This window comes from Doryrhamphus excisus, chromosome 19 (assembly GCF_030265055.1).
Source record: "Doryrhamphus excisus isolate RoL2022-K1 chromosome 19, RoL_Dexc_1.0, whole genome shotgun sequence".
NCBI classification, from domain to species: Eukaryota; Metazoa; Chordata; class Actinopteri; order Syngnathiformes; family Syngnathidae; genus Doryrhamphus; species Doryrhamphus excisus.
In genome coordinates this window covers 2,903,221-2,915,000 of record NC_080484.1, presented here as the reverse complement: position 1 = coordinate 2,915,000, position 11,780 = coordinate 2,903,221, and the positions used below count along the sequence as shown (strand labels likewise).

At 32.9% G+C, this 11,780-nt stretch overlaps 1 protein-coding gene across 1 annotated transcript in view; it reads left to right on the top strand.

Annotated features, from left to right (window-relative positions):
- auh (AU RNA binding protein/enoyl-CoA hydratase) overlaps positions 1–11,407 on the top strand; it is a 19,975-nt gene extending 8,568 nt beyond the window's left edge. The window contains exons 5-10 of the mRNA XM_058056613.1: positions 3,207–3,299; positions 5,152–5,208; positions 7,381–7,568; positions 9,316–9,366; positions 10,918–10,965; positions 11,083–11,407. Coding sequence (XP_057912596.1) covers positions 3,207–3,299; positions 5,152–5,208; positions 7,381–7,568; positions 9,316–9,366; positions 10,918–10,965; positions 11,083–11,160 — 515 coding nt within the window. The 3' untranslated portion in view covers positions 11,161–11,407. The remainder of the gene's footprint in view (positions 1–3,206; positions 3,300–5,151; positions 5,209–7,380; positions 7,569–9,315; positions 9,367–10,917; positions 10,966–11,082) is intronic.
- The last annotated feature ends 373 nt before the right edge of the window (positions 11,408–11,780 follow it).

Sequence of the window (11,780 nt, the reverse complement as noted above, 5' to 3'; positions counted from 1 at the left end):
AAACCCTTCTATACTTTATTCATAAAAAGAAAATATATATCTATATAAACCAACGAAAAACTGGCAATACGGAAGAAAAACTCAGAAAAGTCGGTATCACGTAATGTTGATGTTTACGTTTTACTGGTTATGCCCTATTGACTATTCTGTTTGATTATTTTTTCGGTTTTCGGAAAGGTCATTCGGAAAGATTCCAATCGGAAAGGAAAAAACTCCTCATGTAAACGTGGCTATTGTTAGTTTCATAGTCAAAAAGGTACCTCCCAATGGCGTGCATTGTTAGCTAGCTCATGCTAACTCGAATCTAAACCCTTCTGTACTTTCATAAAAAGAAAATATGTATCTATATAAACCAACGAAAAACTGGCAATACGGAAGAAAAACTCGGAAAGCCGGTATCACGTAATGTTGATGTTTACGTTTTACTGGGCATGCCCCATTGACTATTCTGTTTCATTATAGCGGCACATGTAGACAAGAGATTGGAATATTCCTTTCCATGTATATCGTGTTTTCGGAAAGATTCCATTCGGAAAAGAAAAAAACTCCTCGTGTAAACGTGGCTATTGTTAGAGTTTCGTAGTCAAAAAGGTACCTCCCAATGGCGTGCATTGTTAGCTAGCTCATGCTAACTCGTTTTCTCTTGTGAAAAAGGTCAAATAAATGTGTTAAATTGTGGATGAAGGATTCCTATCATGCTCATTTTGTGGACTCCTATAGAGCAGCTACACATAATAACCCACACACAATGCTTTCTAGGTCTTCCAGAATCTGCACCCATTCCAACTGTATTTCCTTGGAACAGAATCTAAACCCTTCTATACTTTATTCATAAAAAGAAAATATATATCTATATAAACCAATGAAAAACTGGGAAAAGTCGGTATCACGTAATGTTGATGTTTACGTTTTACTGGGCATGCCCCATTGACTATTCTGTTTGATTATTTTTTCAGTTTTCGGAAAGGTCATTCGGAAAGATTCCAATTCCAAAAAACTCCTCATGTAAACGTGGCTATTGTTAGAGTTTCATAGTCAAAAAGGTACCTCCCAATGGCGTGCATTGTTAGCTAGCTCACGCTAACTCGAATCTAAACCCTTCTGTACTTTATTCATAAAAAGAAAATATATATCTATATAAACCAACGAAAAACTGGCAATACGGAAGAAAAACTCGGAAAAGTCAGTATCACGTAATGTTGATGTTTACGTTTTACTGGGCATGCCCCATTGACTATTCTGTTTCATTATAGCGGCACATGTAGACAAGAGATTGGAATATTCCTTTCCATGTATATCGTGTTTTCGGAAAGGTAATTCGGAACGAAAACTCATGTAAACATGGCTATTGTTAGAGTTTTGTAGTCAATAGGTACCTCCCAATGGCGTGCATTGTTAGCTAGCTCATGCTAACTCGTTTTCTCTTGTGAAAAAGGTCAAATAAATGTGTTCATCATAAGGATTGTGGATGAAGGATTCCTATCATGCTCATTTTGTGGACTCCTATAGAGCAGCTACACATAATAACCCACACACAATGCTTTCTAGGTCTTCCAGAATCTGCACCCATTCCAACTGTATTTCCTTGGAACAGAATATAAACCCTTCTGTACTTTATTCATAAAAAGAAAATATATATCTATATAAAACATGTCCCCAGTTTCATTATAAAATATTAGCAAGATTGAATTTGATCTTTTCCGGTTTAAATTGATCTTTCAGCGCATGCTCAGATATGTCGTAACACGCAGATCCAGACGTTCTTCGCTTTTAAAAATGGAGGCGAGTAATCGGAACTGGACTGCTAAGGAAAGTTTGGTTTTGATCCAAACTCAATTTCAAGACTGGACCAACGAAAAACTGGCAATACGGAAGAAAAACTCGGAAAAGTCGGTATCACGTAATGTTGATGTTTACGTTTTACTGGGCATGCCCCATTGACTATTCTGTTTGATTATTTTTTTCAGTTTTCGGAAAGGTCATTGGGAAAGATTCCAATCGGAAAGAAAAAAACTCCTCATGTAAACGTGGCTATTGTTAGAGTTTCATAGTCAAAAAGGTACCTCCCAATGGCGTGCATTGTTAGCTAGCTCATGCTAACTCGAATCTAAACCCTTCTGTACATTATTCATAAAAAGAAAATATATATCTATATCAACCAACGAAAAACTGGCAATACGGAAGAAAAACTGGGAAAAGTTGGTATCACGTAATGTTGATGTTTACGTTTTACTGGGCATGCCCCATTGACTATTCTGTTTGATTATAGCGGCACATGTAGACAAGAGATTGGAATATTAATTTCCATGTATACCGTGTTTTCGGAAAGGTCATTCGGAAAGATTCAATTCGGAAAGAAAAAAACTCCTCATGTAAACGTGGCTATTGTTAGAGTTTCGTCGTCAAAAAGGTACCTCCCAATGGCGTGCATTGTTAGCTAGCTCATGCTAACTCGTTTTCTCTTGTGAAAAAGGTGAAATAAATGTGTTCATCATAAGGATTGTGGATGAAGGATTCCTATCATGCTCATTTTGTGGACTCCTATAGAGCAGCTACACATAATAACCCCCACACAATGCTTTCTAGGTCTTCCAGAATCTGCACCGAGTCCAACTGTATTTCCTTGGAACAGAATCTAAACCCTTCTATACTTTATTCATAAAAAAGAAAATATATATCTATATAAACCAACGAAAACTGGCAATACGGAAGAAAAACTCTGATAAGTCGGTATCACGTAATGTTGATGTTTACGTTTTACTGGGCATGCCCCATTGACTATTCTGTTTGATTATTGCGCCGCATGTAGACAAGAGATTGGAATATTCCTTTCCATGTATACCATTGCTTTCGGAAAAGTCATTCGGAAAGAGGAAAAACTCATGTAAACGTCGCTCGTGTCTTTATGGGGAAAAACAAGAATTGAAGGATCTGCTCCTATGAAAGCGACAGTGATAACAATAACACAACATGTAAACGCACCAGATTTTTGTACGGGATATAAGACTATAACATTAAAACACACAAAACGCAGTAAAAAAATAAAGGTAAAGCAGCATCACACGGGTATTTTTTTACTAACATATAACCCGCAAGGTATGCTGGTTATTTTCCTGTTTTCCCTTCCCCTTAAACAAATCCTATTTGGATCCGTTAGCATCTACTCATGGACGACTCCTCATGCCGACATGTATTTCTGCTTCCAGGTAACCTGCCAATGCCAACAATAGCGGCCATTGATGGAGCTGCATTGGGGGGCGGGTTGGAAATGGCCCTGGCCTGTGACATCAGAGTTGCCTGTAAGAGTCATCCATTCATCCGTTCATCCATTTTCCTCTTCCTGTCCAGGTCCGCTATCTCACTTTCTGTCTGAAATGCTCAGAAGATTATATGCAGTTTCTAAAAACACATCACACATTTTGAGGTCAGTTTGAGTAACTGAAATTATTTTTTCCTAGGGGGGCTCCTGTTTAGGTCCCTGTATCTTTGCTATGTGTTAATTGTCTTGGGGAAAAACACTACCGGAGCAGCACACCTTCCTCCAATCTGCAAGACTCATGGAAACATTGACGTTGTTAGCAACTTAGCTACCCTGCAGGCAGCTCAGTAGTGAGTAATGCCCACTCGAGTAATCGAAGCCTGTACCGAGGCTTGATTCATTGGGAGGAGGGGCCGGAATTGATGACGTCCGAAGCCTCGCGGCCGGGCTGTACCACGTGACGGCTTCGGGAAAAGGTTCAGAATTTGCCGCAATGTTCGCTGTCACTCAGCGATATAAACGTCTCAGGCTTAACCCTTAGATGCATAAGTGGGTCAAAAATGACCCGGTCAGGTTGTTTTCTTGAAATATCTTTGTAGTGAAAAAATTGTTATCATTTCATATTCCAGGTATTCCTCAAAAAACATGTTTTTGATATCATGCCATTAACATTTTTAACTTAACTTTTATACATTTTAAGAAATTTTAGTTTTTGTGTTACTACCCCAACCTTCCATAAGTGGGTTCAAAAATGACCCGGTCAGATTGTTTTCTTGAAATATCTTCGTAATGAAATTTTTTTATCATTTCATATTCCAGGTATTCCTCAAAAACGTGTTTTTGACATCATGCTGTTCACATTTTTAACTTATTTTTTACACATTTTAATAAATTTTAGTTTTTGTGTTACTACCCCAACCTTCCATAAGTGGGTCAAAAATGACCCGGTCAGATTGTTTTCTTGAAATATCTTCGTAATGAAATTTTTTTATCATTTCATATTCCAGGTATTCCTCAAAAACGTGTTTTTGACATCATGCTGTTCACATTTTTAACTTATTTTTTACACATTTTAATAAATTTTAGTTTTTGTGTTACTACCCCAACCTTCCATAAGTGGGTCAAAAATGACCCGGTCAGGTTGTTTTCTTGAAATATCTTCGTAATGACAATTTTTCATCATTTCATATTACAGTTATTTCCTCAAAAATCATATTTTTGATATCACGCTGTTCACATTTTTAACTATCTTTTATACATTTTAAGACATTTTAGTTTTTGTGTAACTACCCCAACCTTCCATAAGTGGATCAAAAATGACCTGGTCAGGTTGTTTTCTTGAAATATAGTCGTAATGAAAATTTTTTATTTCATATTCCAGGTATTCCTCAAAAATCATATTTTTGATATCATGTCATTCGCATTTTTAACTTATCTTTATGCAACACACAATGGATCCTCACATTTTCTATTGTTGTACGGGGTCATTTTCTTTTTCAAAGATGTAAAAAAGTGAAAAATGAAGATGTTTCTAACATGAAATCATTCTTGTGTGGTCCTAAATATAATACTAAATATCATACAAGTGATTATTCCTAACCAAATTGGCAACATTGGCATAAAAGAAGAGTGTTTGCAAATTCACTGACGTTTCTCACCTTCTTTATCAAATTGCTGGCATTTGGGCCCCATGGCGGGTTATTCAGCAGTCACACTCGATTTAAAATAAAAAAAAAAATGTAAAACTGCACAGACAATATCACAGAATGACACGCTCCAAGCAAACTGACTAGATGAATGTAATCATCAACTTCCTGTATAACATTACATAACATAATAATGCTTGAGCCAATAGAAGATGAACTGATTGTGTTCCTCTCTTTTCCTGCCAGCTGATGCTGCTAAAATGGGTCTGGTTGAGACCAAACTTGCTATTATTCCTGGAGCAGGTAAGAGTTTTTTTTTTTCCCCCGGGGGTCACTTCATGTTCAGTTTTTCCCAAGTCTTCTACACACACTTGACTGCAGTAGAACTCGTAAGTAGAACCTGCTAGAACCAGGTGGTTGGCCAGCCCAGTCGTTCTCTAACGGGGTACTGGAAGGCGCTCGATATATAAATATAAATATACATAATGTACATTATTGCGCTAATTTATCACGGTTGAGTGGTTCCAGATCTGATCTTGATCAGTCAATTTCCGTGATATAGGATTTCTTTTTATTTTCTTTTTTATGTTTTGTTTTTGTTTTGTTTTGTTTTGTTTTGTTTTGTTTTGTTTTGTTTTGTTTTGTTTTGTTTTGTTTTGTTTTGTTTTGTTTTGTTTTGTTTTGTTTTGTTTTGTTTTGTTTTGTTTTGTTTTTTGTTTTGTTTTGTTTTGTTTTGTTTTGACTTTACTTTACTTTACTTTACTTTACTTTACTTTACTTTACTTTACTTTACTTTACTTTACTTTTTATATTTTATTTTAATATTTTTATTTCATTTTAATATTTTTATTTTATCTTTTTTATTTTTTGTTTTGTTTTGTCTTTACTTTACTTTAGGTTTTTTCATATTTATATTTTTATTTTATCTTTTTTTATTTTTGTTTTGTCTTTACTTTATTTTAATTTTTTATATTTATATTTTTTATATTTTTATTTTATTTTAATATTTTTATTTTATCTTTTTTATTTTTTGTTTTGTTTTATTTTTACTTTACTTAATTTTTTTAATTTATATTTTATTTTAATATTTTCATTTTTTGTTTTTACTTTACTTTACTTTTTTATATTTATATTTTATTTTAATATTTTATTTTAACATTTTTATTTTATTTTAATATTTTATTTTATCTTTTTTATTTTTGTTTTGTTTTATTTTTACTTTACTTTACTCAATTTTTTTTAATTTATATGTTATTTTAATTTTTTTTATTTTTTTTGTTTTTACTTTACTTTACTTTTTTATATTTATATTTTATTTTAATATTTTATTAACATTTTTATTTTATTTTAATATTTTTATTTTATCTTTTTTTATTTTTGTTTTGTTTTATTTTTACTTTACTTTACTTAATTTTTTTTATTTATATTTTATTTTAATATTTTTATTTTTATTTTTTTGTTTTTACTTTACTTTTTTATTTTTTATATTTATATTTTATTTTAATATTTTTATTTTATTTTTTATTTGGGCAAATATATGAAACATTACAGTGCATTTCTTACATTAATCAAAATATAACTTTCCATTATTTACATTTGTATTCATTTGTATCTGATCACAAGCCCAAAAGGAGTAGGTTGAAGCAAAAGCTTATAAATTCCTACCCCTTTTTGTAAGATATAATCATGTTCATGCCACAGTCTTGTTTTCCTGTTATTATCATTTTAATATTATTATTGTTATTATCATTCATTATTATCTTTATCATTATTACCATTATTATTGTTATTATTATCACCATTATTATAATCATCATTAATATTACCATTTTCAGCATTATTATTATAGTTGTAACAATTTTTTTATTTTTTTAAATTATTATTTAATTTTACAGAGTGCTGTATCATTCCATCTGTTGTTTTCTGAAATCCGCAGTATTTGTGCTTTTATTGTCAATTTATTAGCCCACTTTTTCCCCCCTTAAGTGTAACATTTACATATCATTTTCTGGATTTTTAATGTGTCTAATCTTGTGCATTATTGTACATTTCTTATTTATAGTTGGAATATTTGGAGAATAGACAACCTGTTAACTATTTTCTAAATACACTTTTTATTATTAAAGTACTCTAGACATGAAATAATACCCTTGTAGTCCCTTGTAAACTCATATTACCCGATAAATAAGATACAATTAGACATAAAAAATAAGATCCAATTAGACTATAGAGTCATTGGGAGACTTCCTGTTTACTTCCTGTTCTGTACAGCACTTCCTGCAGTGGCTATTGTCTCATCAATGTAACATTACTGACACCTACTGACCAGTGTGAAATACTACACATCATCACAGTATTTTCTGAATGCTGTAAATTTCTACATTACTTCATTTATTCACTTTTCTGCTTTAAAATGCTCAATTTTAGTCCAGTTAGTTGAAATATGGGGGCTGATGTTGTTTTACTCCCCTGCAGGTGGTACTCAGCGTCTCCCCAGGGTGATTGGCGTGTCTCTGGCCAAGGAGCTCATCTACACGGCCCGAGTGGTGGACGGCACGGAGGCCTGCCGCCTCGGCCTCGTCAGTCATTCTGTGGACCAGAACAAAGCTGGAGATGCCGCCTATCTGCGAGCTTTGGCGCTCGCTCGTGAGATTAACCCTCAGGTGGGACGGATTTCAGATGACCTCCTTCCATCCAATCAGAATGATGTTCTGGTTAGCGGCAGTAATTATTTACAGAAGATCTGACTCAAACCAAAACAAATTTTCCCATAGAAATTAATGTAAATCCAATTAATCCGTTCCAGACACCTGAAATGTTTACATAAAACACATTTTATAGACAGCAATTATATTTTAACATGCATAAAATAATACAAAAACACATTTAACATCACTTTTACCAAGTTTTTATCATTTCATATTGCAGGTATTCCTCAAAAAACATGTTTTTGATATCATGCCGTTCACATTTTTAAGTTATCTTTTATACATTTTAAGAAATTTTAGTTTTTGTGTTACTACCCCAACCTTCCATAAGTGGGTCAAAAATGACCCGGTCAGGTTGTTTTCTTGAAATATCTTCATAATGAAATTTTTTTTATCATTTCATATTCCAGGTATTCCCCCAAAAACATGTTTTTGATATCATGCCATTCACATTTTTAACTTACCTTTTATACATTTTAAGAATTTTTTGGCTAAATGAAGTAACATGCAAGCATAAGGCATTCAGAAGATGCACTCATAGTTTTGTCCTAGTCGAATACGGCCTGTTACTAGCAAAAAAAAAAATTATTTAAGCAAATTTTATGTATTTTTTGGGCCTAAATTCTGCATTTTCAAGCATAAATTTTTTTAATAATTTCATATTCCAGGTATTCCTCAAAAAACATGTTTTTGATATCATGCCGTTCACATTTTTACTTATCTTTTATACATTTTAAGAAATTTTATTTTTTGTGTTACTACCCCAACCTTCCATAAGTGGGTCAAAAATGACCCGGTCAGGTTGTTTTCTTGAAATATCTTCATAATGAAATTTTTTTTATCATTTCATATTCCAGGTATTCCTCAAAAAACATGTTTTTGATATCATGCCATTCACATTTTTAACTTACCTTTTATACATTTTAAGAATTTTTTGGCTAAATGAAGTAACATACAAGCATAAGGCATTCAGAAGATGCACTCATAGTTTTGTCCTAGTCGAATACGACCTGTTACTAGCAAAAATTATATTTAAGCAAATTTTATGTATTTTTTGGGCCTAAATTCTGCATTTTCAAGCATAATTTTTTTTATTTCATATTCCAGGTATTCCTCAAAAAAACATGTTTTTGATATCATGCCATTCACATTTTTAACTTATCTTTTATACATTTTAAGAAATTGTAGTTTTTGTGTTACTACCCCAACCTTCCATAAGTGGGTCAAAAATGACCCGGTCAGGTTGTTTTCTTGAAATATCTTTGTAATGAAAAATTATCATTTCATATTCCAGGTATTTCCTCAAAAAACATGTTTTTAAAAATTTCTTAAATATTCCAGGTAATTCCTCAAAAAACATGTTTTTAAAAATTTCTTAAAATTTCTTTAAAAATTTTTAAAATTAATAAAAGGTAAGTTAAAAATGTGAATGGCATGATATCAAAAACATGTTTTTTGAGGAATACGAAATGATAAAAATTTTTCATTACAAAGATATTTCAAGAAAACAACCTGACCGGGTCATTTTTGACCCACTTATGGAAGGTTGGGGTAGTAACACAAAAACTAAAATTTCTTAAAATGTATAAAAGGTAAGTTAAAAATGTGAATGGCATGATATCAAAAACAAGCAAAAAGTGTCGCTATTTAAGATGGCACTTCTTGGTGCTTCTTTTCTCACCTTGGGTTTTTCTTTCCACAGGGTCCAATTGCAGTCAGAATGGCAAAACTAGCCATTAATCAGGGTATCGAGGTAAGGCTGCAGGAAATAAGTACTGTTGTGTCTTGTCATGAAACGATGAACTTGGCATGAAAAGTCCTGTCTTAAATAAAAACAGTAATGGTAATGGTTTAATTTCATTTGAACATGCATCAGATTACAATTGAGTGCATCCCATAATCAGTTCCCAGTTCCACATGTCCAAAAGGAGTAGGAAGAAGCAAAGCTTATTAAATCCTACCCCTCCATCTGGTACTTTTACAATCAGTAACTGTTACATTTGTTCACTTCCTGCTTTCCTAATATAGTTTAAGTTTTTTTTTTTAATTAATTCTTTTTTTTATTTTTAATTTAATTTAAAATTTAATTTTTAATTTAATTTTTTCGTCCCGTACCAAAGTACAACGTGATATGACCATCTGGTACTTTTACAATCAGTAACTGTTACATTTGTTCACTTCCTGCTTTCCTAATATAGTTTAAGTTTTTTTTAATTAATTCTTATTTTTATTTTTAATTTAATTTAAAATTTAATTTTTAATTTAATTTTTCTGTCCCGTACCAAAGTACAACGTGATATGACCATCTGGTACTTTTACAATCAGTATCTGTTACATTTGTTCACTTCCTGCTTTCCTAATATAGTTTAAAAAATGTTTTTATTAATTCTTATTTTTATTTTTAATTTAATTTTTAATTTAATTCAATTTTTTTTGTCCCGTACCAAAGTACGAGGTGATATGACCATCTGGTACTTTTACAATCAGTAACAATCAGAAATAAGATGTTAGTATGTTCTCTGTAGGCGGCATTATGAATTATCCTTACTGACCTTTTTTGCAGTACATTTAGCGAGTGAAGATTGCTTTTATAGTTATTAGCCCATATTTCCACACAATAAGTAAGATATGGTAGAACCAGAGAGCAATAAAGAGTGTGGAGTGATTTCTGATTGAGAACAAATTTTGCTTTGTTCAATACTGAAATATTTCTGGCCACCTTATGTTGTATATTTGTAATATGAGGTTTCCAGCTCATATTTTCATCTATTGTGATCCCCAGAAATGTATTTTCCTTCACCCTTTCAATGTCCACACCGTCTATTTGTATTTGCTGATGTGTGTCCTTTCTACTGTTAGCAAACAGCATGATTTTAGTTTTATTTAAGTTCTTAAAATACAATCTATTATCATGAAAACATCTTTTTAGTGACTATTTCTTCTCTGACCTTTCTAATGATTTGGTCTGTACTCCCTCAGAAAAAAAAGCAGTGGTATCATCCGCAAATAATACGTAATAAATGAAAATAATAACGCTGTTCCACAGTTGCATATGGCCTTGTAGTAAAAAGATGCTACTGTATGTAGTATTCCACACTGGCCACTAGGTGTCAGTAATTTTCCTGTAATGACGGGTGAGACTTACAGTATATAGGATTTTTTTTGCTGTGATTTATAGTCTGGAAAATCGATTTCATTAATGAACAAAATGAAAAGGAGTTAGTGGAAGTTGAATACTTCTTGGGGTTTTGTTTTTACGGAATTGTGTGCTGATTTGTAACGGTGATTATTTCATTCGATTCAGGTGGATCTGTCGACAGGATTGGCGATCGAAGAGGCTTGTTACGCACAAGTTAGTACACACACACACACTCAAAGTCAAAGCCAAAGTCAGCTGGGATAGGCTCCAGCATATTCCAGAGAGAGATGGATATGGATATTAAGATGACCACGTGTTTTTTGTCCTAAGGTGATCCCAACTAAAGATCGACTTGAGGGTCTCGCTGCCTTCAAGGAGAAGCGGATTCCCAACTACAAGGGCGAGTGAGAGCCCCCAGAAGACTTCCAACATGTCGAGAAGGCAACACGGGCATCCGCTTGACAGGCCTCAGTTGGTGGGGGGGCGGGAAATGTTGATGAGCGTACCGCCAACTCCAATCGCTAACAATGTATCATCATAATTGCAGTCTCGGCATCGCCAATCCTGAAGCCATCCAATCAGAACTAACTTGCTATTTTTTTTTAATTTGTCAACTATTTCTGTCTGCTATTAAAATCACACACTGTGACCTGAACATTGATGATGACATTTGTCACGTTCACACACCTACTGTAGTCTGTGTACTCATTTGTCTCATAATTTTATATATTTTTTAATTTTTTTTAACAAAAAAAATCTAAAATCTAGTTCAAATAAATTTCACATTACCTGTTCAAGAAGCAAACAAGGGTCTTCAGTCATAATTGATGCCCCTTGCAACATTTCCACATACCCAACTGCCGTTTGACACCCCTGCACAACCTGAAGCTCCATTGTTCCAATGAAGTAAAAAAAAAAAGACCTCCACAGTTGGTTTTATTTATGGTTTAATTTCATTTGAACATGCATCAGATTACAATTGAGTGCATCCCATAATCAGTTCCCAGTTCCACATGTCCAAAAGGAGT